This window comes from Oryctolagus cuniculus, chromosome 10 (genome assembly GCF_964237555.1).
Source record: "Oryctolagus cuniculus chromosome 10, mOryCun1.1, whole genome shotgun sequence".
Lineage (NCBI taxonomy): Eukaryota > Metazoa > Chordata > Mammalia > Lagomorpha > Leporidae > Oryctolagus > Oryctolagus cuniculus.
The window spans coordinates 65,749,131-65,774,774 of NC_091441.1; the positions used below are offsets into that span (position 1 = coordinate 65,749,131).

A 25,644-nucleotide genomic window follows, 5' to 3' on the forward strand; every position below is an offset into this window, starting at 1 on the left:
TCAGGGAAAGGCAGACGATTAATAGCGGGCGTGGCGTTTGAGGGCTGCGCACAGTGCAACAGAGGGGGAAGGTGAAAAAGAAACAACAAACTAGCGGACAGAACGGCCCGGGCCGAAGTGGGGGGCGAATGAGAGCAGGAGGCGGGGAAAGAGCAAAGGCTGCCGGCCTGGGAGATCAGGGAGCAACCGCACAATCACGGGTGTTGGCCCCGGCAGTCCTCCGGCAGGCAGGGGGCGCTCGCCCGGTCACCGCCGCCGCCGTGGCCCCGCCCCCGCCGCGGCCCCGCCCCCGCCGCGCGCCTGCGCTTCCTGCCCCTCCTCGTCCGGGATGCTGCTGCCGCTGCTGCGGAGTAGCTGCTTCCCTTCCTCCTCCCCCGGCGGCGGCGGCGGTGGTGGTGGCGGCGGCAGTAGCCGTAGCGGCGGTAGCGGCAGCGGGGAGGGGGGCGCAGGAAGCCGCCCGGCGGAACAGCTGCAGCGCGGGCCCCCGGGGCCGCTCGAGCGCGCAGACTTCGAGCCGGGGGCCGACCCCCTGCGCGCGGCTGAGACCGAGGCCAAGGCCGAGGGGGCGCCGGGGCCCGGGGCGCGCGGCCGGGGGGCGGGCGGCGGCGGACGGCGGGCCGAGCGGGAGCCGTATGCGTGCATGGATCCGGGCGCCGCGCTGCAGAGGCGGGCCGCGGGCGGCGGCGGCGGCCTGGGCGCGGGCTCCCCGGCGCTGTCGGGCGGCCAGGCCCGCCGGAGGAAGCAGCCCCCCAGGCCGGCCGACTTCAAGCTCCAGGTTATCATCATCGGCTCCCGCGGCGTGGGCAAGACCAGCCTGATGGAGCGCTTCACCGACGACACCTTCTGCGAGGCCTGCAAGTCCACCGTGGGTAAGGCGCGCCGCCGCCGCCGCCCCCGCCCCGGGGGCCCTCCCTTTCCCATCTTGCGGCCCCCAGGGGCTTGCGTTTGGCCGGTGAGCCTCGCGTGGGATCTGCGGCGGGGAGGGGAGGGTCTCGGTGGAAGCCCCTCAGTGCCACTCCCGAAGCTGCACGGAGATTTTCGTTGGGTCTCGCCGCGGACGCGTCCTTGGGGCGCCCGGGCCTGTGTCCGGGCCGGAGCCCGGGTCTGGAGCGCGCGCGCCGCGGGCGACCCCTTCTCGCGCGTCCTGAGGCCTGGGGGGACGGGGGTGGGGGGCGACGCATCCACTTGCACGTGGAGGCTCCCGGCTCTGTGCAGACTCAGCCGAGGAGGAAGGCCTGGCCGCGCTGGCCGCTGCCTTGGTGGCCGGCGGGTCCTCGCCTAGCGTTTGGAGGAGGAGGATTTTCGCTGTCGGCGGGGCGTCGGTTCGCCTTTGAACCCGTTTTCAAGGGCGGGCTGAAATGATGAAGTGTAACATTCCCCACGCAGAGAGTTTAAACTAAGACTGCACCAAGTGTCTTGAAGTACAGACTTGGAGCAGCTGTGTTTACCGGTGACCTCACCGGTGAGGGCAGCACCGCGGGCTGCAGGCCGCGACGTAGGGGTGGCATTCCCAGGACGCGGAACGGAAACTGCAAGGGAGAGTTGTTTCCAAGAAGTCAGGCCCAGCCGGACCTGCCGTGGAGGGGTGTCAGGTGGGGGTGGAGAATCGTGACCCCGGAAAGCCCGTGGGAGCAGCGCTCGGGGAAGCCTGGAGCTGGGCTGGTTCTTCAGCTAAAGGGTGTTGACCTCCCGTGGTGGACAGTGAGGGCTTTTCCCAGAAGAGAACCGAGATTTGGCGCACGGAATTAAATGTAGCATCTCCTATATTTCCCTACCGGCTTAGAGTCCGAGCCAGTGCTAATTCCAGTGTGCAGATACATTGCTTTTAGGTTGTCCCGGGACAAAACGAGTGCTACATTTCAGATGTCTTTATGGAAAATTAAACTTCCAGTATTTGTTTTGTTTCTGAGAACTTTCCTTCCTTCATGCCTTTTTTTTTGGGGGGGGGGGGTGATATTTGTGCTGTCGGTGCTCTTTTTGAAAAGTTGGCCTTGGGAATGTGATATTAAAATTCAGTAGCATAACTGGACCTGTTTCAGATGTCCCTTCTTGGACCGTGCAGAGTGCAGGAGTCATTAAACCATCACATGATGTGTACACTGTTATTTTAGTAGCTGTCACAAATCCAGTAGTGTTAAAAACAATGCAGAATTATCGATCCGTCACGGCTCCACACGTGGACATCTGAAAATCAGAGATAATGTAGTTGCGCCATGTGATGAAGAAGAACCAGTGCCGGCGCTAAACAGGAGACTGAGGGGCTGGGTGGATGCCGGTGAGATTGGCCATGAGCAGAGTTGTGCTTTAGAACAGAGGAGAGGAGGGGGGTTCTAAGCCAGGCCACAGTGGACTGGGACCCCCCAAGCCGTGGGAAAGGTTCTTTAGGGAACAGAGGAATGGATGCTGTGAGACCTTGACCACCATGCTAGGAAGTGAGGTCCTTGCCCCACAGGCACCTGTGGCCATGAAGACTGCTACAGAGACAGTTCAACTGAATTTGGGATTGTGTGGGCCACTTGGGGCCAAGGAAAGAAACAGGCCAGGCGGTTCTGTGTCCCCCCAACAAACATGAACACGTGGACTTAACGGAGTGCATCTCACCGCATGCTGAGTGTGGTTGTATTTTTCTCTTGCTCATCTTTTGTTCCCGCACGCACAGCCTATAGTACTCGGCTCAGGGCATGTGTCCAGTTGTGGGAAGTTCTGAGACAGAAGGCACTTGCAGAAAGCCTCCACGCGGCTCTCCCTGGTGGTGATCGGATCGTTGGTTGAGCACCTACTGGGTGCTGGGTGTTGGGCTGTCCACCAGGCTTTTGATGGCAACAGGACCTGGGCTCTGTGCAGGAGTGGATCCAAGCTAATGGACACGTGGATTGGGGTGGAGGTTGTAGGGGCGGTAACAGAGACTTGTGCAGAGCACCCAGGAAGCGCCTCCTATCTGGAGGTGGGGTGTGAGGGCGTGTCGGAGAAGGTGTCCTCTATTGGAGTGTTGTGAAGACAAGTTGGTTCTTCAAGTTTAGGAAAATGCTCTTCAAACCTGGCATCAGGTGGTGTGGGATCAGGGCTCCAGGCTCCTTGTGAGGCTGGTTTCGTGTCTGTGTGGTACAATGAGCTTCACAAGAGGAGGATTCCCACACGCCCACCCCCGTGGTGGCAGGCTTCCCCTCCCCTGGCAAGGTTTACAGATGTCTGCTGCTCCTGACCCCAGTCCCCAGGCATGCCCAGTGGGTCACTGGAGTTATGGCAGGGCAGACTGCAGAGGCTGGGAGTGTCTCCCCAAGTGCCTTTTTAAAGAGACTCACACTCACTTTAACTTTCCATAGAAGATCAAAGTGGAATTCCCTAGGAATTTGAGGTGGTGAAATACTATGTAAAAGTGTAAATAAGCATAATGTTGGATTTTGGTTTTTTACTAATCAAATCAAAGTCTGATTAGTTTGAAGGAGGCACAAAATTCACAAAGCTATAAGAATGTTTTAATAGCGTACCTATTTAAAAATAATCTAGATGGTATATAATTTTCTAATGAATTTTGTATTCATGGACTTGAATTACTTAGTCTAATATAACTTACATAACTTGATAGGTTCTTAGAGGGTCAGCTTTTTAAATTTTGAGAAATGGAAAAAAATAGTTGGCTATAGATATGGGTAACTCTCTTAACTTGTCTGATCCACTGTTTTTCTTATAGTGGGGCCAAAGTATTGTGCATATTCGATTACCTACTACAAACCTGAGTGTGCACGCATGTGTGTGCAACTTTATGCCATTACTTTCTGGGTGGAAGTTGCAGAAACCATTTCTGTCTAGCAACACTGACTTCTTGGTTTTTCTTTCTTTTTTTTTTTTTTTTAAATATTTATTTATTTGAAAGAGTTACACAGAGAGAGGAGAAGCAGAGAGAGAAGTCTTCCATCCGATGGTTCACTCCCCAGTTGGCCACAATGGCCAGAGCTGTGCCGAACCGAAGCCAGGAGCCAGGAGCTTCTTCCGGGTCTCCCACGCGGGTGCAGGGACCCAAGGACTTGGGCCATCTGCTTTCCCAGGCCATAGCAGAGAGCTGGATTGGAAGAGGAGCAGGCAGGACTCGAACCAGTGCCCATATGGGATGCCAGCGCTTTAGGCCAGGGCGTTAACCCACTGTACCACAGTGCTGGCCCCAACTTTTGGTTTTTCTTCCTCCAGTTTGACTCCCACTGGGGTGAACAAAGGACTGAACTTATTTTTTTAACTTATTTAATAAATATAAATATAAAGGTATAAATGTAAATTTCCAAAGTACAACTTTTGGATTATAGCAGGTTTTTCCCCCCATAACCTCCCTCCCACCCGCAACCATCCCATCTCCCACTCCCTCTCCCATCCCATTCATATCCAGATTCATTTTTGGCCGGCGCTGCAGCTCAATAGGTTAATCCTCCGCCTGTGGCGCTGGCACCCCGGGTTCTAGTCCTGGTCCGGGTGCCGGATTATGTCCCGGTTGCTCCTCTTCCAGTCCAGCTCTTTGCTGTGGCCCGGGAGGGCAGTGGAGGATGGCCCAAGTCCTTGGGCCCTGCACCCGCATGGGAGACCAGGAGAAGCACATGGCTCTGGGCTTCGGATCAGCACAGTGAGCTGGCCATGGCGGCCATTGTGGGGTGAACCAACGGAAAAGGAAGACCTTTCTCTCTCTCTCTCTCTCTCACTGTCTATCTTTGCCTGTCAAAAAAATAAAAATTAAAATAAAAAATTCATTTTCAATTATTTTATATACAGAAGATCAATTTAGTTATACTAAGTAAAGATTTCAACAGTTTGCACCCATCAGAAACACAAAGTATAAAGTACTGTTTGAGTACTAGTTATACCATTAATTCACATAGTACAACACGTTAAGGACAGAGATCCCACATGAGGAGTAAGGGCACAGTGACTCCTGTGGTTGATTTAACAATTGACACTCCTTTTTATGACATCAGTAATCACCTGAGGCTCTTGTCATGAGCTGCCAAGGCTATGGAAGCCTCTTGAGTTCCCCAACTCCGATCTTATTTAGACAAGGCCGTAGTCAAAGTGGAAGTTCTCTCCTCCCTTCAGAGAAAGGTACCTCCTTCTTTGATGGCCTGTAGGACTGAACTTTTTTAAAAGGATATTTCAAAGACAATTTCATAAATAGATACTTGTTAACCTTTGTTTTGTTTCTATGTAACTGTTGAAAGCCCACTATTAATTTTGCTCTGATTCTACTGGTTTCACCAAGTAGAACCTCACCCTCCCTCTAACTGCCTTAAGTCTTGGGGGAAACATAATAAAGAGTGAGTGTGGTTCTTGCTGTAGGCTCTGCAGCTGATTGGTTTGTGATTTTGGAGATGTGACTTAGTTGTCTGAGTGCATGAGATACAATGTTCTGTTAGTAGGCACTACTGTTTGGCGAGCTCTTACCTTGTGTGTACCAACAAAAGGCCTTGCACAATGCCGAAAGGGACTTTACGCCCACTTTATGGATGAGGAAGCCGTCTCGGAGAGGTAGAACCTAGCCCTGGGCGCAGTTGGTCTGCAGGTAGTGAGGGCCGAAAGTCAGTTCTTTCTTTCTGTCTGTTCCTTAGCTCTCATTGGTGTTTAAGCTGACTGACTGCTTTGTTGGAAATACTGGTAGCTCACACACGTGAGGCTCTTTCCTGGTTTTCTGATCTGGTCCTTGTAACAGCACTGCTGTGACGAGAACGATGTAACTGTTCTATGCTATCAGTGAAATTAACCTTCTTTGTGCCCCTGTGATCGTATGACACTTGCCTTTTGGACATTAAAGTAATACTCCATGAAACTGCATTTCTTATATAGGTTGAGCATCCTTAATCCAAAATGTTCCAGAATCTGAAATTTTGAGCTCTGGCATGACACTGCAAGTGGAAAATTCCACAGCTGACTCTGTGTGACAGTCAACGCTTAGGTGCGCTGAAAACATCGCATAAAATTACCCTCCAGCTCTGTGAAACATAAATGAATTTCGTGTTTATACTTGGGTCCCATTCCCAGAATATCCATATATATATATATATGGATATATGTATACATATATGTATGTATATATATATTTGTATGTATAAATCAAAATCTGAAACACTTCTGGTCCCAAGCAAAGGGATTTAACCTGGATAATCCTTTTAACTATCACAAGCCTTTATATATTTCTTTTTTTTTAGTAAGATTTTTATTTATTTGAAAGATAGCAGGATCTTCCACGCGTTTAACTCCCCAAATGGTCACAACAGCCGGAGCTGAGCTAATCCCAAGCCAGGAGCCAGAAGCTTCTTCCAGGTCTTTCACATGGATGCAGGGGCCCAAAGACTTGGGCCATCTTCTGCTTTCCCAGGCACATTAGCAGGGAGCTGGATCAGCAGTAGAGCAGCTGGTAGTGGAACCAGCACCCATGTAGGATGATGGCACTGCAGGCTGGAGCTTTAACCTGCTGCACCATAGCGTCAGCCCCACGTTTATATATTTCTAAAAAATTAACCTGAGTTTTTCAGCAAATATTAAAATATGGGAAAGGTTGAAATCAGGTAGTCTAGACCAGAGTTCTGATTTTCATGGACAGTAAAATTTCCTATTGGATGCTGGAGGCAACATAGGATTGTTAATTCTTTTATTAAGCTAAGAAGGTTTTTTTTCCTTTGTTTTGCTCTGGTTTTTGTTGTTTTGTTTTGTTTTGTTTTTGTCATTGTTGTTTTAAATCCACTGTAGTGTGGGCTTTGTGGTGTGGTGGGTTAAGCCAGTGCTTGGGATACACATATCCCATGTGGAAGTACATGGGTTTGAGTACCAGCTATTTCATTTCCAGTCCAGTTTCCTGCTAATGTACCTGATTGGCAGATGGCTCAAAGTACTTGGGTCTCTATCACCCACATAGGAGACCCAGATAGAGTTCCAGGCTTCTGGCTCCGGCCTGGCCAGCCCTGGCTGTTGTGACCATTTTCGGGGTGAACCAGCAAATGGGAGATCTCTGTTACTTTCAGTCATTCTGCCTTTCAAGCAGATGTAAATAAACCTTTTTTTTTTTTTTTTTAAAGAAAAAAATCTGCCATGGCCAATATTTCAAAAACAGGGAAAAAAAAAAAAAACAAACTAAGGAGAGTCAGGAAATACAAGATAACAGAAGTGAGAAGCTCCTTAAATTTTGTTCTGAGTCTTGCTACCTGGTCTCCATTTTTCTCCTTCAGCAAGTGTTTGTTAAACTTCACAGCCGAGCTCCCTGAACATGCAGGGTCCTGAAGATGACAGGACTTCAGGGCAGTTGTCACTGCCCACTGCCCCCATGTTGGTCTCACCAGACCCTCCCCTCTAGTCCCTTGGGTCCACATTGAGATGAGGATGTGCTCAGCGTGCAGGAGCTGGGGACACACTTGCATCCAGCAGTTGAGCTAACAGCAGGATTGGGGGCCAGGAAACAGGTGAGTCCCAGCTCTCCGTGAGCCTGCCCTTGAATGTCAGTTGAGGCGCAGGATGAGATGTAGTCAGGAGTGTCTTTGCCTAGAAGCAGTAGGAGGGCCAGCCAGGGACACTGTTTGGCCTTCCTTCTGAACAGACAGTTGGGCTATGTTGGAGTGAGCCTGTAATGCCGTGTAACGCAGGCCAGAACAGATCTGCCCAAGTGTTTGACTTAGAACTGGGGAAAGGCCTCCAGCGTCACTCGCTCCATCGGGAGAGAGCTCCCCTGCCAAATGATGTAACACGATGACTCAGGGAGATGGGCGTGTGAGGAGCTAACACTTGGGTCTTACATGCGTGTGTGCCGGGCACTGTGCGATGAGGTTCCTTTGTGAACCTAAACTGCTAGGGTTTGTGTGAAGCATCCTGTTTTGTGGAGTAAGGTAACTGTCAGAGAAAGTATGCAGATTTAGTTGGGGTCAGTTATTTATGTTGAATAAAAATCTATTTAAAGACTTGGCTAGAGTGCATGCGGTATTTCACTGTTGCTTGTGCTGAAGAAGAGAAGCTTCATTATGCATGATAAGGGATCCAGATTCTTAGAGATTGCAGCTTTCTCTCCAGTCTGTGGAATCTGCCAGAAGCAATCTGTTAATAGATCTTGGAAAAGGCTGTAGAAGGCAGTCAGTTCCTTTGAGAACTGATAGGTCCAAATTATTCTGTGGCATTGAGTGCCAGCTATGTCGTGCCAGCTAAGCAGTGGATTGAATTTGTCAAGAAAGCATAGCTTTGTGCAGCAGTCACTCAGCAAGCACGTTTGAGAGGCTCTTGGAGTTTTATGTAACTTACAAATCTGCTAGCCCTTTTGTAGGGCACAAAGCTAAACCTGCTTACCTTGCTCATACTTTACAGAAAGGGAAGTGAGTCACGCAGGTGGCCAGGAGAAAATGCTGGAGAAGAGGGAAATGCCTTGCACCCAAGTAGAGGAAGGGATCGTTATTTCCCTTTTGCCTTTTCATTGCACATCTTTGACGTTTGGAAAGTACGTGGAAAACCAAAACTACGGCCCAAAAATAGTGCCCTTAAGTGAGTGTGATTTTTTTTTTTAAAGAAAATTCTTATCCTTTCAGATCAAGAAGCATAACACAAGCCTCACAGGGCACTGTGTAAATATTCCGCAGAAAACGTTTTCCCTCCAGACTGACAGACCCCACTCTTGGGTTTCTGCTGCTTACATAACACTGTCTTAGTTTACAGGACACCCTGCAAGTGCATCTCAGGCAAGCATGTGATGGAAGTCGCTGCCACAGACAGCTCTCCAGGCCAGCACCCGCGGAGGAGTGGGTGCCCCTTTCTGGAGGGGGGTACCTTTTGGCGGGGGGCTTTGTTACTTCTCACATCCGTCTTCTCTCCTCATTCCTGGGGTGCAGTAGAACCTCAGCACTCTCTTGATTGGAGCAGCCGATCCTAGTGCCTGGGTTCCGTCCCTGACACCAGCTTCCTGCTAATTCAGACCCTGGGGAGCAGCTGTGGTGGCTCAAGTAGTTAGGTCTCTGCCACCCTTGAGACAGACCTGGATTGTCTTCCCAGCCCTGGCCCAACCCCATTTGTTGGGGCATTTGGGATATGAACTAGCAGGTGGACGCTCGCTGTGTTTCTCTCTGTCCATCATATGCTGTCAGTGAGTGCAGAAATAAATTAGGATGCAGTACCGTCAGTGCCTGGCCCAGAAAAGGCAATTTACAATTCTCTTCTCCCAGTTTGTATTGTAGAACCAAAGATTCTGAAACACTCCACAGAAATTCTCCTTTGAAGATACATACAGACGTATGTGATTGAACATGCACATCAGAAGGTAGTCACTGGGGCTGGTGAGGCTCAAGTGGCTAAGCTGCTGCTTAGGACGCTGGCCATCCCCTATCAAAGCGCTGATTCAAGCTCCCAGTGCTCCCCTTTCTATCCAGCTCCCTGCTGATGTGCCTGGGAAGACAGTGGGAGATGACCTAAGTGCTTAGGCCCCTGCTCCCACATGGGTGGGAGACAAGGATGGAGTTCTGGGCTCCTGTCATCAGCCTGGCCACCCCTGGCCATTACAGCCATTTGGGGAGTGAGCCAGCAATTGGAATATCTCTCTGTCTCTCATTCCTACTTTGCCTTTCAAATAAATCTTTAAAGTGTAATCAATAAGTCTTGTGTTGTGATATAATGAGCCGCCGCCTGCAGTGTCAGCATCCCATATGGGCGCCAATTCAAGTCCCAGCTGCTCTACTTCCAATCCACCTCTCTGCTAATGTGCCTGGGAAAGCAGCAGAAATGGCCCAAGTCCTTGGGCCCCTGCACCTATGTGGGTGACCTGGATGAAGCTCCTGGCTCCTGGCTTAGGCTGGCCCAGCCCTGGCTGTTGCGACAGTTTGGGTAATGAACCAGCAAATGGAAGGTCTGTCTGTCTCTCTAACTCTGCTTTTCAATTAAATAAATAAATGTTTAAAAAAAGTAATCTCACGGTCTGGTTATAAGATACTTAAACAGTCCCAGTGTTTTTAAGGACCTGTTTGAGAGTAGTTAATGATTCACCCTTTGAATATATGTTTTTTTTTTTTTTTTTAATTTCCCCCAATTCCTTCTCCCGCTTTAAATTGTCTTTTCCCCGTGTGACCAAGAACTTGAAATGGCAGATAAGCCTGTCTGTGGCCAAGAGTGGAGAAAGCCTCCTGGTGCAGGGATGGAGTCTATGCCATCCCATGTGCTCACTTGGAGGGTTTTTGTTTTTTTTTTTTTTAAGATTTATTTATTTATCTGAGAGACAGAGATATAGACAGAGAGGTCTTCCATCTGCTGGTTCACTCCTCAGATGGCCGCAACAGCCAGAGCTGGGCCAATCCAAAGGCAGGAGCTGGGAGCTTCCTCCGGGTCTCCCATGTGAGTTGCAGGGGCCCAAGCACTTGGGCCATCTTCCACTGCTTTCCCAAGCCATAAGCAGAAAGCCGGATTGGAAGTGGAGCAGCCGGGACACGAACCAGTGCCCATATGGGATGCTGGCACTGCAGGCAGAGGCTTAGCCTACTACACCACAGCACCAGCCCCTCGCTCTTTGTTGTATTTGCCAGCGTGCAGAGTTCTTGTCCATACGAAGTTATATGTTCCTACCCTTTTCTAGCCGTTCCGTCCTTGCCTCATTCATCAGTTGTGGCTGCACAGTGCAATGGGAAGGGCTCAGGTGGGGCCAGACAGCCCACAATCACATCCGTGCCCTCTGACAACCTGCCCATTCAGTGACCTGGGCAGTCCTCCAACCTCTCTGCCTTCAGCTTTTCCATCTGTAAAATGGGGACGGCAATCATATCTACCCCCTAAAATTCGTAAGTGCATACTTGAGTTCTTGTATCTCAGGCCCTTGTAGCACAGCTAAAACCAAAAGAGAGCTCTTAGTGTTTTCATCTATGAAGGGAGTAAGCATGTTGCTCTGAAATCCCCACCCCCCCGGGTGACACTGCACTTGCAGAGCAGAGCCATCTGAGTGATGTGCGAAGCGCCCCTCCCGCACTGTCACTGTGTCCCCTGCTGACTGCAGCCCATGGCGACGCTGTGTTCAGTCCGGTTCAAGGGTGCCTCTTGTGCCCCTGTGTCTGTCAGGACAGAGACTCGGGGAAGATTTACTAAACTTCGGATGGATATTAATGACACATAATAAATTTTACTCCCTAAATAGTACCTGCTTCTGAGATGATCTGAATGCTGTGCAGTTAGCAGTGCTTGGTTTCAGTTCCGAGTCCTCCTAACAGCTTATGTAGGAAAAGGCAGGTCATGGTACACGCCGTAAAGGGGTTTCTCAAGACAGGTGCACTAGCAGCAAGTTCACGGTGCCTCTTCCCTTGTGCAGAAGAAATTCCTTGTGCCCTGTTCTCTGGTGGATGGTGTAGTTTGGGCTGAGAACTGGCCTCCTATTCAGATGACTCGTCTCAGCCTAGGGTTACCACTGTGTACGTGACCTTGACATAATCTTCATTTAGTTTCTTTTGACTCACTGAAGGTGCTTGAAATCCTCTCCCGTGGGAACATCCGTGCATCATTAGATGACATGGTGTAGCGAACACCCCTGGGAGAAAAGCCTCCATACAGACTTTAGTTATTATAAGCCACTGTTTGGATTGAGACGTGAGTCAAGTCTGTAGTCTAGGATAAGCTCCACCTCCTGGGGAGAAGAGCAGGTGAGCATGGAAGTAGAAAGGGAGAGGGAGGGACACCCAGGCAGCCGTGGTGAACGTGGGCTGCAGGGTTGTTTGTGGGTTTTGCCTGAAGGGAATGTGAAGAAAGAAATGTCTGTGTGCGCCTGCTATCTCCTTTCTCTAACTTCTTACAGCACAGCAGAAAGAAACAGTAATGTTTGAGAAATGTTTTGCCTTCAGGAGAACTTTGAAATCTTATCAACTAAGATTTGTGAAAGACTGAAAGAAAGGAGTGCAGAGTTAAGCTTGTCTTTAACCGGCTGGATTATGGTGATTAGGGGCTGTGTGCAAACCGTTTTGCACCCCCTCCCCACAGTCACCCCCACCCTGCTGACTTTCATTGTGTGCCATGGCATAAACTTGAATTTTGGTTTTGCTGCTCAGATGGCACATGTATCACTGTGGCTCATGTCACTGGGCTGCTGTGAGAACTGGCTGCATTGGGTGTCAGGCAGTATGTTTGACACATTTCCTCTGTGTTGATTGCTAAAGGAAATTCAGATCAAGAACCAGTGGCAGTTCTCAAAGCATCTGAGCTCGCAGTGAAAGCGACGATAGCCCTGTAACCCGCCTCCTTTCTGAAAGCTTTGTAAAATATTTGTAGAACTTTGGTGAAAGTGCTGATTGTGTAGGCTCTAGCTCCCCAAACTCAGGCAGACATTTATCCCCTGATGTTGGTTAGTGGCTTAATGTTGAGGACTTAAAGGTGGAGACTTGGCTGCTGGGAAGTGGGCGTAGTATGAAGTCTCCAGGCCCCGTGCCCTAGGAAGGCAGTTCTCTGGAAGATCTGGTTATCAGTGTTTCCAGCGCCTCTCTGCCCCCGCTCACCGAGTGATCCTCCCTCTACACTCCTCCAGACACCAGAGGAATGGGCTGCCCAGAACTGCAGGCTGAAGTAAATGTTATTTCCTAAGAAGCGCCTCTCAGATACTTGAAAGTAACAAAAGCCTGGGTACAGTTTGTAAAGAAAGGCAAGCTCATCCTTAGTCCATTTTCCATGACTGCAACAACTGTATTTGAGGCAGGGTACTTAAAAAGAGCAGTTTATTTTGGCCACAGTTCTGGTTGAAAGGCAAGGGCCTCCTCTGATGATGGCCTTCCTGCTGGCAGAGTCCTGGGGTGGTGCAGGGCGTTGCATTGCGAGTTAGGAAGCCTGAGTGTGTCTGTCTGTCCATCCTCGTCCCCGTCCCCATCCCCATCCCCATCCCCGTCCCCTGTCCTCTGATACTTCTTGTAAAGCCAATCATAGAGGCTTCACCTGGTAACCTTACCTAGTCCTGCTCACCTCCAGAAGCCCCGCCTCTTAACACCACAGTGGGGTGGAGTTTCTATCCTCCTAATACCTCACAATGGAAGTTAAATTTCAACACATGCACCCTGAGGGACACCCAAACCGCAGCATTCCTTGAAGAGAGGTAAGTTCCTGTGGCCAGAAAAATTCACTTAGTGGACCGCTTCTCCATCCAAGTGACCGCCAAAATAATGTGTTGCCGCAATAACCCACCAGGGCGAGTGTATGTAAGGAGGGGGTACGAGCACATGTAAAACTGCCCCATCCAGGGCTGCTGCCTGCAGTGCCGGCGTCCCCTGTGAGCTCTGCTTTCCTCCAGCTCCCTGCTCGTGTGCCTGGGAAAGCAGCAGGAGATGGCCAAGTACTCGGGCCCCTGCAGCATTATGGGGGAGACTCAGATGGCTTCAGCCTAGCCCAGCCCTGACCATTGCAGCTACTTAGGGAGTGAACCAGCGGATAGAAGATCTCATGTGTCTCTCCTTTTCTCTCTGACATTCTGTCTCACAAATAAAAGTAATCTTTAGATGGGGGCGGGCGGGGGGAGGCTGCCCCATCCATCCTTCAAGGAACTGCAGGAGAAGGCAGCGCTCCGTGTCACACACACCGCGTGTCTTCTTGCATCCACTGCTCCCGTCGCACAGCTGCCTGTCCTGGCTGCTCAAGTGGGTTGGTTGGTTTTCAGCTCTCAGTCCTGATTTGAGCAAATTTTTCCCAAAAATAACATTTCTCCTTACATCCTCAGCACTTGGAGGGAAAGAGGGGCCCTTGCCAGCCATCGATTCGATTGAGTTGCTGCTGTGTGCCAGCAGTGTTGTGAGCTGCCCATTTCCAAGTCCATGAGGGAGGTCGGCTAGGAAGGGACAGCGTGACGAGGGCAGGAAGAGGGTTCAGGTCCAAGAACAGGGAATACCCCTGAGAGTGAGGGCAGCGTGGGTGTTGTCGGAGAAGGGTTCTCATGGGAAACCCAGGGCCTTGGAGGTTCCTGGGCATGTACGGAGGCTTCTAAGAACAGAAATGACACGTCTTTGCCCCGTGTATGGAGTGTGGATTTAGCTCACATGACGGCTTGCAGAGGGCAGGGACAGTTCCTCTGACGGCTGGTACGGGCAGGTGACTGGGTGCTGAAAGTGGAGTCCCTTACTGGCTCCCAAACAGTGAGGAGCCATGGAGCCATGTAAGCTAATTTGCCAAACGTCTGAGGCTCTTGGCGACCTGAGAGCTTTTAGGAAGGATTGTAGTCATTTCTATGATGTGTTATGCGGGTATTAGCACTAGCCTGAATTAGGCAATTTTTCTTTTTGATGTGAGAAGATTTTTAGAAGTGTTTGTTGTGTACTTTGATACAAAGTACATGTTTCTAAGCTATAAACTGGATTAAGCTTCCTGTCATCATAGGCCACTTCGTGGCTGTCAGATAAGGCCCAGGATCTGTCATTTAAGAATTTTATGAGCTGTTTGTCTTGTATAATCTTAGATTTAACCATTGGGTATTTCTCTTTTGGAGCCTTCATTTTGGCTAAACAGATTCTTAATCCTGTCTGCTGTCAGGTAATCTTTGCTTTGTTTTCCTATTAGGATTAGCAATGCACTCATAATCCCATTGTGATAATATTACCACTCCTGTATTTGAGCATTAACATGGTATCCTTTTGTTTTTGTTAACTTTGTGGTTGCAAAACAGTCCTAGTATAGGGACTGCTAAAGTTGGCAGAGCTGCTCAAGTTAGCTGAAAAACGGCACCTGACGTGTTCGGACTTGCAGCTCCCCGCAGAGGGAACAGCAGCGTCAGGGCAGAAGCAGTCTGCCCGCCGGGGTCACCGCGTTGAATTGAAGCGGCTCACAGCTGCGATTCTCAGGAAAGTCTTTAAAAAGTTACGGCTTCCTTAAGTAGGATTTTAGAAACAAGCTCCTCCGAGGTAACTGGAAACAGAAGTAGAACAGCCTGGCGTTCGTGACAGCATGCGGGTTTGCTCTGTAAGCTCCCCGGGGAGAAACCCTCAGGTGTGTGGGGATCCGGAGGCCAGCCGGGAACCACCACCGGTCCTGAGTCTGGCAGAATATCACTGGGTTAGGCCGTTTCCCTGTGGGTGGGCCCTGGAGGAGCTCTGTTCAAGGATCTTAGTCATGTGCAGCTCGCTTCCCTTTGGAGCCTGTGTCATTTGACTGGAAAGCAAAGCCATTCCAGAACTGAAAGTGAAATCGGGGGCGCCAGCCCTTGTCCAGTGACCTTTGAAGTCTCATCTGCTGGGAGAGATGAAGAGTTGAGATGTGGTGGCATCTTCTCTGGCTATGTTTTCTCCTGACATTTTACATTCATACAGCTTCCTCACTGCGTGAGGCTGCCTTTAGTTTGCCTTTCGGCTACACTGCGTTACTAATAATAGAAAGCAGTCACATGTCTTTATCTTCACCTCAGAACCTCCTCTGGCCAGCGCTGCCTCAGTGCACACGAGTGGAGAGCCATGGGACAGACAGGTTCCCTGTGGCTCACTGTGGCCACAAGTGCCGGCCTGAGCCAGGGTCGCTGCATGTGAGCCCAGGGAAGCAGTTGGAACGCAGTTCTTGCAGGGGACATGTTTCTCATGCTCAAAATTCAGCCCGAGTCCCTTTCATTTTCCTAGTTGTGAAAACTGTATTTAAGAATTGCCTTGAGATAGTTTAAGTTTTCTCTAATTGAAAAAGCATAAAAGGTAACATACAAATTAAGACTTGGTTTACAGATCTCTGGAGCTTTACAGGCTGAATTGAAGCAGAAAGCTGATGTGTAATGAATGGCTTACTTAGTAATATTAAGATGAATAAAAATTGCTATGTTAATTTGTATGAGTAAATTTTTAGTAATAATTCCTCCCTCCCACTATCAGTAATATGATAAATGAGTCATTTTTATCCTCACTGAAGTTTTTTGTGAGTGCAAAATAACTTAATAAAATAATTGCTAAATTCAGAATAAGGTAGTTTGAAATTAAGATTAACTTTCCAGTGTTTGAAATAAAAATGTTTAACACCCTTTGAAAACCATCCATTTGTTACTGGGATTTGAGTTTTTTTAAACAGCTTGTATGCTGAACTGTATACTGAATGCAGTAAATTATCTTCTGAACAGCACGAATGCTGTTGGTGGTTCAGATGAAACAGCACATGGGCAGCTTGCCTGGGGGCACGAAGCCTTCAAGGGGCCAGGAAGCTGGAGGCGCTGGTGTGCTCTGGCCTCCCTGGGAACGTCAGGACTGGTGCAGAAACACACAGGTAGGACTGTCTCTCCTGACAAAGCCCATCTATATTGTTTGTCCCTTATACTTGTTTGTTTTATTTACAGGTGTTGACTTTAAGATCAAAACTGTAGAGCTAAGAGGAAAGAAAATTAGATTACAGATCTGGTAAGTGCCAGGGTCCCGCCCCCAGTGACGCTCTGTGTGTCTAACAGTCCCTGTGCTTATCTAATAAAATTAACTGTGTGAGCTGGCACGCTCTCCTTTTCTGCTCCTGTGCTCATTTTCAAAGCAAACGAACAGTGCTTCCTTGGAGAGAGCTTGGAAGACCACTCACTGCATTCTGCATTGGCACATGGGGAGTTGTGCTACTTCAGTGGTAGCGATTTGGCACCTCTATGCCTCTGCTTGCAAATCATGTAACACACGTCGAAACTGCCGTCGCTGTGATGATTGCCCGCGTGCCTGTCTTCGTGTCTTTAAATTATTTTGCATGAGCCAGATTTGCAAGCCTGGAAGGCAGGGCTCCACGCTGCGGGAGGTGGACCTACACGTCCAGCTGCGCTCCCGCCACCATGTGGCAGGGCCCTCTGTCAGGCCTCTGGAAACCGGCGAGAGGCCCCTCGTGGAAGAGAAGCCCTTTCTCACCTTGTGGTCACAGGGAGAGGCGCGCACGGCCTTGCCGGCGACCTGTGACGAGGTGAGGTGGTGGTGGTGGAGAGTGGCATCGGCGGACCATCCCGAGTGCCCCTTGTTCCCGTGACTCGGCCGCAGCGTACTCAGCTCACTAACTCCTCTTGGCAGGTCGTCCCCAGCTCTGTCTGTCCACCATGTGTGTGTGTGCTTTCATCCGCGTTAATCGCTGCTTCATCCGTGGCGTCACCGGTCACCTAACGCTTGAATGTTAGTGCCATGTCTCCATTCTCCACCGCGCCCCGCGCCGGGCGCCGCTGCAGCCCTGCAGAGCTGTCTGAGGTAATGTCTACGTTCGGTCATCCGGGACTGCTAACCGGCTTGGAGGACTTTCTGGTTTGGGGATTTGGTTTTCGGGTTTCTGTTTTTGGCTTGGGGCTGAAGCACTAGCAGTCTGAGAACGAGGAGAAGATAAGCAAGCTATTTCCTTTCGCAGCCCATGCTCCAGAAGGCAGCAGCGACCGTCCCATGTTTCACACATAACCGCCCCTGCTTTTCACTGTGGCACTGGCACTAAAGCATCTGTCGCCCAGCTGCTGCTTCCGTCAGCAGCTCCTGCAGGCGAGGACCATTTTTACGAGGGTGGGGGCGGTGTCCTCCTTCACCTAGCGCCTGGGGGTGAGCTGCTTTCTCACCTCATGGAGGCAGTGCCCATCTGAAAACAGCACAGTTAAGGTATCAGTACTTCAGTGTTCCTCGCTGACAGTAGTGAAGTAGACCAAGCACAGAAGGACAAATACCACGTGTCTCTCTCAAAAGTGGAAGCTGATGCAGAGAAAGGAAAAGTTGTATTGAATGTAGAAAGGGAGGGGTAAGCCTAGAGGGAGGCTGGATGCCTGTATGAAACGTAAGTAGACGAAGTGCGTTCTGGACCAGAGGCGCAGGGAGGGTTGGGCCTAGAGGGATCCTGGATAACCCGTATGAAGCGTAAGTAGACGAAGTGCGCTCTGGAGTTCTGCAGATCAGGGTGGTGACTGTGGTTCGCAGTAACCTATTACCTGTCTTATGAAGCATGGAAGCCCCAAGGCCCCAAACTTGGGACATGCGAACTCCACCCCCACCCCCCGCCTCTCAAAATGCACGTGGTGTCCCATAGATAAGTACATGTTGTTTACATGTTAATCAAAACATGTATAAACCTTGTATGATATGTTTAAAAAACTTTAAAATTATAAAAGTAAAAAAAAATTATAAAAGTAAACACGGAGAATGTGTCTTTAAAAAAAAGTTATGTCGGAGTGTTGTCTGACTCAGCAGTCCGCAGTGCCGCCGTCAGAGGCCCTCCCCGAGGAATCCCACTCTGGGAGCCAGGGCGGCCACTGTTCGGGACGGGAAGTGTTCTCCACAACAACTCTTCTGGCTTCACCTTCACCCTTGCCTTCATCCTCCAAATTTTTCTTTAAAGATTTATTTATATATTTGAAGGTCAGAATTAGGGAGGGTGGGGAGGGAGGGAGGGACCTTCCATCTGCTGGTTCACTGCCCAAATGGCCGCAATAGCCAAGGCTGGGCCAGGCTGCAGCCAGGAGCTTCTTCCAGGTCTCCCATGTAGGTGCAGGGCCCAGGGACTCGTGCCACCCTCCACTGCTTTCCCAAGCCTGTCAGCAAGGAGCTGAATCAGAAGTGGAGCAGCCAGGACTTAAACCTGTGCCCATATGAATGCTGGCATCGCAGGCGGCGGCGTCACTGCTACACCACAGTGCCGGCCACTGTCACATTCTTACGGCACCTTTTATGTTGTGACCACATCTTTCAGTTCTTTTATCATCTGTGGACAGAAAAGGGACCATTTTTTTCCTTCTCTGTACTTAAAGCATTTCTACATGAAAGTATAAGATCTTTAAGTATAGCTAAAATAAAATCTGTTTGCTGGATTGTCATTTTATATCCAGATGCTATTCTGAAAATTATTCTCAGTGAACTTGGAGTCTAGGTGTTGAAATGGACTTGAAGCCATGAAATTTGTCCCCTACTTTTAGGCAAACACAGAACTGAATGCTTCATGCAAAGGCGTCTTCGTGCCGTCCTCTGCCACCTCGCTGTTGGGGAATTTTTTCTAGCCAAGTTGACATCTTTTTCTTCCCTGCTTGGAAGGTGGAGGAGCATTTTATACATTGATACTGGTTCTTGCTCTGCAAATAAGTTTAGTAGTTGCATCATTTAAATAGATTAAATACAGTTGGCAAAAATCTTTGCATTGTCAAAAGCATTGTTGTGTTAACAAACTGAGGAAACAGAATTGAAAGAATTTTTTATTTGTACTAATGGCAGAGAGAGAAATCAGAACAGGGCCACATGCATGCTGTAGTAAGTGATTTAGTTTCTATTAATAGACTTCAAATCTGTAGAAATCAACTCCTTATCATTACAGTGAAATTCAGGTTTACTGATATAAAAAGAGGAAATTTTAGGATCTGCCTCTTCCTAGGCGGATCAGCGCATGGGATTCCTGTGGTCTTGGTGCGTGAGAAGCATTTACTAAATAGTGAATGAACTCGGTTTTGGATGTAGGGAAATTAAATGAAGCAAAGGAGCTTTTGTGAGGAGTAGAAAGTAAAAACTTTCTCAACCCAGATATTAGGGGAATATGGAATAGTCTCAAGGAATGGGCTTTTCTGGTGCAAACACTCAGAGCAGACACAAAAAGATGGGATTTAAGGAACAGTCTTAAATGGGAAGTAGTGAGCTAGTTAATGTTCCCTTGCTGGGATTTTTCTAAACCAAACTTACTTGCTCTTTTATTTTGTTAGAATGATGGCCTCAGGTTTTGCGTTTCAGGTTTTAATCCTTTTTTCTTCATGTCTGATACAAAACCAGCAAGGATGACTCACTAACTAAAGATTCCTAAGTCTGCTACTCACACAGCCTTTTCTCAAACTACATCAGAAGTGTCTTTTTATTGCCCCGAGGCTTTGATTGTGGAGTCTTTATTTAAACTACTTTTATCTATAATTTCTGTTTTTGAGACCCAATTTCTGGATTCTAAATTCATTGAATGTATACAAAAATGAATGTGAGTTCATTTAAAAGCCAGATTAAAATTGTTTGCAATAGAGATTTAGTAAAGCATGTAATTCCCAAAATGCTCCAAGAAGCTCTTATGTGTGATTGCTATTTAAATTTGAGGTTCTGCTATATTGTGCTATCCACAGATTTCAGAATAGAAAAATGCGTGATGCTTTTGGCTTTTTAAAGAAATGGGAAGTGTTTCTTAACAGTATTCAGATAGCAGAGGGTATTTCTTTAAACATTGAAAACATTTGATCAAAACCTATGACTGTCTTTTTTGCTGTGAAAATTCTCCTTATTTCCAAAATCCTGGTTTGAAAGAAATTGGGACTTGCTTATGTTTTTGTTTGAATGTGACTAATTCATAAAAAACTACCTGCTGGCAGTGCAGGAGTTACCTGGCGGCCCTGCTGCAGGTCTCCGCTGAACTGGAGTTGCTGACCTCAGAGGAGCCTGCTAAGATTGGAATGGTGCATCTCTGCCCTGCTATTCTCATAGGAGAACTGCCCCAGGTAGCCAGCCCCACCGTTAGCGCTGGCTGGTGGTCATTTCTCTGTGGACTCAGAGGGCCTTACATTATTGGGATCTTCACCACATTCTGGGCAGGGCATACCTGCCTGCATATAGAATGTGAATTCCCTGCGCATTGTCAGGTTTTTGTATAGTTGTTTTGTAAATCACCGACAGCATTAGGGGTTTGCTTTGTAAATGGCTGCATTTTAAAAGCTTGTGTCCTTTGTTGTGTTTTGGAAAAAACGTGATCATATGTTTTGATGTATTAACATTTCCGCTGCTGGTTTTCTGTCTTTCAGGGGAAAATGTTGATTGGTCTTGGGTTGCAATCCATCTGCATTCATCCAGTTGAGCAGTTAACCTGTGTACAGAGATACAGTGTATCTCCTAAGGTTTTCCTCAACTGAACCTGTGCCCCTCTGTGCTTACTGTGTGTGCAGGATGTGGGATGTGAAGTGGCTTGCATTGGGCTTGGGAACTGATTTTTGCTGCTCTTTCCTAGGGACACAGCAGGTCAGGAGAGATTCAACAGCATTACCTCAGCTTATTATAGAAGTGCCAAGGGGATCATACTCGTGTATGACATCACTAAGAAGGAGACGTTTGATGACTTGCCCAAATGGATGAAGATGATTGACAAGGTGAGTGTCGGGTCCTCCACCAGTGTGACCTCTGGAAAGGAGAGAGGGGAAACGCATTTGCTGAGCATGCGCCAAGGCCTGACCGTCCTTTAATTGGTAGCAGGGCCCACAAGGCAAAAAGGGATTCAGTTCATCCAGATAACGAACCCAGGACTTAATCTGGTTCCTTGGTCTGTCTGCCGGCACAGCCCAGGCACTCACTCATCTGTATCGGCTGCCCCCGTGGAGCTGAGAGGTCACCAGGACACTTGTTTTGTGAGCCTGCCCAGAGTACTGACCTCGGGGGAGACCTTCTCCAAGGGGCCTGTGGGCAGCCCAGGGGCCTCACTCACTGGTCGGCTGCCCTCAACATTGTCGATGGCCTTGAGCCTCTCATTTGTAATAAGATTCTCCTCTGGCTCATGGTTGGATATCTACACCTGTCCTGTGTGTTTACGATTCATGTAAATCGAGGGTTCTCCGAGAAATGTGTGCCACAGGTCCATTCAGAAGGCACAGTGATCGCGGGTGAGATGAGCTGCAGGCGGTATCCCTGGGCCCCTGTTTTCAGAGTTCTCTTCCCCTTGGGCAATAATTTGATGTTTATTTCCTTTGGGTAACAAGCATGCCTAGCATATATACCAAGTACACAGCAAGTATCCCGAGTGGACTCCGGATTGTGTTTAAAGCCATCTGTTAGATGCTGTTGGAGAATGTTTGCTTGCAGTGTGACCGAGCATGCCACTGGCGTGTGCCTGTTGAAGCCGCACTGGGGACCAGGGTTTCTAAGATGAACCAGAGCTGAGGGGGAGTCCCTGCTCTGGGTGTGGGCTGTACCAGGCCCAGTAGTGGCTTTCACTGGGTGCTGGTTTCCCCTCATTAGGGGCCATGAGAAAGGGACAGTGCTTGCTGTCGTCAGTGTTTTGAAACTAACGTGAACCATGTAAAACTGAAAAGAAACAGCCCAAATCCTAAGGCTCCATGAAGTACTTGAATTCGTGAATCTGCTGCTCCCCCCCTCTGGTTCTTGACTCTTGCTCTGCACTGAGTGTCAGGCGCCGTCCTTGTCACAGTGGTTGCTGGCGCCGTTGCCACACAGGTTCCTGTTAAGGAAACTGGCTCCTCCTGGCTCGGTGGCTTGGTCAAGGCTGCACCAGTCAGGTGCTTTTTGTTGGCATCTCTTCAAAATAACTTTTTTTTAGAAGTATAGATTCTGTCTATGCATTTTTTAAACTTGAAAATTTTTTTCATATCTTATTTCTTCTTTATCCATCTTGTTGGGTCTTTCAGGTTTGTCTCCATTGGTAACCGTTTGACTGTTTTGAATGAATTCCTTAGGGGAATTCCTTAGGGGAGAATCTTAGGAATTGCTGGGTCCAAGGCCAGGAGCACAGAGGTTCCTCGTGGCAACTACCCAGCTGCTCTCTGCAGCACCAAGAGCCCTGTCTCACACGCCCCCAAGGGTGGGCTCTTGGGCGGCAGGGTGGGGCGTGGGTGAGCAAAGGAGAAAGCAGTGAAGACGCTGTATTGGCTTACCTCTCTCTGTTAGCACACGACAGTGCCCGTCTTTGAAACGCAGCTTCTTTTAAAATTCCACAGTATGCTTCGGAAGATGCAGAGCTTCTCTTAGTGGGAAATAAGTTGGACTGTGAAACAGACAGAGAGATCAGCAGGCAGCAGGGTGAAAAGGTGAGAGCGTGCGGGAGCCCCACTGCATGGTAGTTGATGGGGTAGACTTTTCCTCTTAGTAGATTACTTGTCTTTACATTACAGTAATCACTCATTCACAGTTTTTCTCATTTGTTTGTTTTTTAAAAACTTTCCCTTTCAAAAGGAAGAACTGCATTAGTGTGTAGTGAATTGCTATCCAACCTGACATTTTAAGCCATCAAGTGGATTTTCTGACTTTTCTATAACTCAAATGTTTTTAACCTTCCTTGGATTTTTGCTGAGGACTCAATCATGGAGAAGCGGTGATAATCGCATTTTAAATGTCAGCTGTTGCGCTTGACTTCAGGGTCCTGCTATGCCCTGGGGGTTTTGTTGTCTTTTATTTTGCTGTTTACTTACAAATTAAGAATTTGCTGCTCCTGTGAGCTTCCTAGTTGAGTGTAAGTGGGACTTCCAGACCTTCTGTCCCAGCTGTTCCCTTAAAGCTGGGGGTTTGCCCACCGGAAGCCAGGCCTTCCGCACATGGGCTGGGCGGTGCTGTGCCTTACGCAGGAAAAACACATTGCTATGCTCTCATAGTTTGCACAGCAGATAACTGGGATGCGGTTCTGTGAAGCAAGTGCCAAGGATAACTTCAACGTGGACGAGATCTTTCTGAAACTTGTTGATGACATTCTGAAAAAGGTAAGAGAACAGCGTGCATCATGCAAGCCTTTCGTCTGACACCAGTTGTTTCCTCTGGGAGTTTCTTATTGGAGCTTAGGCTCAAAAACCAGGTGTAGCTATTAGCCCGGCCAAGGCGTCCAGTTTGGTGTAGCGACAGCTGCTGCCCGTCTGGGGCCCTTGGGTGTTGTTATCTTCAGTAGATGCACTAAGCCTGGAAATGCGGTGATAGTGTTTACTGACTGTTTGCTTCTTAACCGTTCTGCAAGGATTAAGTCCCATGTAGATGCTGGAGAGGCTGCAAAATACACAGGCTGTCTCAACTAAGGAGTGCCCGAGGCCCCTGCCGTCCCTTCATGCTCTGCCCCTAGGGGGAGCCCCTCGCCTTTGCAGAGGCCGTTCTGTGATGCCAAGTTGTGAGAACAGGGCGGCTTCTGTGAGCAATAGCAGATTCTTCAGGCGTCTTTCAAGGGCTTTTAGCGAAAACCCACGTTTATTCATGGAGTCGTCCCTTGGCTTCCCAGAGCGATTGGCTCTAGGTGCTCCCAGAGGATACCGAACTCTGGCAGCTCAAGTCCTCACTGTAAAATGGCGTGGTTGTTTGCCTGTTACCCGTGCACGTCCTCCTGCGTGCTTCAGATCACCTCTAGATGATATCTGATACCTAAGACTCTGTCAGTGCCGTGGAAACAAATGGCTGTTACGCTGTATGGCTTTGGGAGGAATGGCAGGAAAAACGTCTGTGCGTGTGGAATACAGACAGTTTATGGAAGCTGCAGCTGCAGGGGGCTGCTCGGTCCACACACGACCAGAAGCAGCCAGTAAATGGGTTGTTTACATAATTGCCATGAGAGGTTCTCTCTTTCGTGAGCACATAATAGCTTAGAGTACAGACCCCTTTTTCTTCCCCCCCACTTTTTATTAAGTGTTCATGATATTGAGTTCTGCTTCTTCTGCCCCAGGCTATTAGAGACTGAGCGATGTGTACCTGGCTGAACCTGGTTTCTGGTTTGGGTTTTGGCCTAAGCCCTTAATGTCTGCTTCGGAGAGCTTTGTTTTTGGTGGAGCTGTGCTGTTCATGAGCGTCTGCCTGTGTGTCTTGCGAGGTTGCAATGTGTGTGTCTTTCCCCTGTGCCCTTCAGATGCCTCTGGATGTCCTAAGGAATGAGTTGTCCAACAGCATCCTCTCGTTACAACCGGAGCCGGAGATCCCACCGGAACTGCCTCCTCCCAGGCCACACGTCCGATGCTGTTGATCTGCTGCTTTGGAGACAAAGTGGAAACAATTCCTGGAAGGGGGGAAAAACGTTCTATTCCGCACTACAATCATTTTGACAATTTCCTTTCGCACTTTGTAATCCAAGTCAGAGCTATACACTAACTTGTAAATATGCAAATAATGCAATCCTGGGTATGTTTTGGTTATAAATTACATATTTCCCTCCAAATTATTATATTTCATTCATTGCTCCAGTGTCTAGTGTACACACACTGGGAACGTAGTACTTCTAATATGAAGAATGGGAGAAATGAAAGCTATAATGTTTCTTAAATACTTGTCCTTATTAATTATATTATGAGGACAGAAGATGTTGTGATAAGAAGAGAGGACGTGGTGCTTTGCTTACTGTTTGAAAGGAAATTTATAAAACGAAAGACTTTTGGGGAAGAAAAGCTAAGCCAAGTGCTTTCTCTTGCTGACACGGCATTTCCCCAGCTGTAGCATCGCTCAGGCGTTGGAGTGTTCCTGCCACCAAGCCAGGCTGCAGCCGTAGCCGCCGTCACAGGTGACTTCCTGGTGTGACCCAGTGGCAGAGTACCGCCAGTGAGAGGGCCAGGTCTGACTTGGTCCCGGGGCCGCAGAATCCCCGTGGTTTCCTGATGGACATCCCCCATGCTTTTAAGAACTACAACGATTCAGTAAAGAAAGAAGTGTTTTTGAAACTTTAGAAAAAGATTTTAAAACGACGCTGCTGTCCTAAACAAATCCTGTTTAAAGGAATTTTACAGAGGTTTTACTCTATCAGAGAACACGCGTGTGTTTGCCTGAGCATCCTGTCCCTGTGTAATGACGAGACTTCCCTTTATGATGAGGCTTATTCCTGTTAAGCCCAGACCGTGTTCGGTTTTCTTCCTTTATTTTTTTTGGTCTGATAATGAATTTGTGAACTCTTATCTTTGGTATATCTTTTATTAAACTGCACTGTTTTGTTTAGTCAAGGTAAATAAGTAATTATGTATTTGAATAACTTGGCGTGTCTTGAGTGTTGTGGTATGAGAAGCATTGTGGTCTTTCTACACTAATGAAGTGCAAATAAAATTTTGTATTTATGAATGAC

At 48.6% G+C, this 25,644-nt stretch overlaps 1 protein-coding gene and 1 long non-coding RNA gene across 3 annotated transcripts; one reads left to right on the top strand and one right to left on the bottom strand.

The window, feature by feature from the left end:
• The first annotated feature begins 303 nt into the window (after positions 1-303).
• On the top strand, positions 304-25,644 carry RAB12 (RAB12, member RAS oncogene family). 2 transcript variants are annotated; one of them, XM_051852148.2, is made up of 6 exons: positions 309-869; positions 16,244-16,304; positions 20,854-20,992; positions 22,571-22,660; positions 23,222-23,326; positions 24,448-25,644. In XM_051852148.2, exons 1-6 carry the CDS (start codon positions 329-331, stop codon positions 24,559-24,561), a joined length of 1,050 nt encoding a protein of 349 aa, XP_051708108.1. In that variant the 5' UTR covers positions 309-328; the 3' UTR covers positions 24,562-25,644. The 2 variants fall into 2 exon arrangements, with proteins under 2 accessions (XP_069906063.1, XP_051708108.1); XM_070049962.1 differs by lacking the exon at positions 22,571-22,660 and having other exon boundaries at positions 304-869.
• On the bottom strand, positions 3,838-18,017 carry LOC138843959 (uncharacterized). Its single transcript, XR_011379206.1, has 2 exons — positions 10,450-18,017; positions 3,838-9,624 (listed from the first exon to the last, which is right to left on the bottom strand). It is a non-coding gene; the product is annotated as an uncharacterized lncRNA (long non-coding RNA).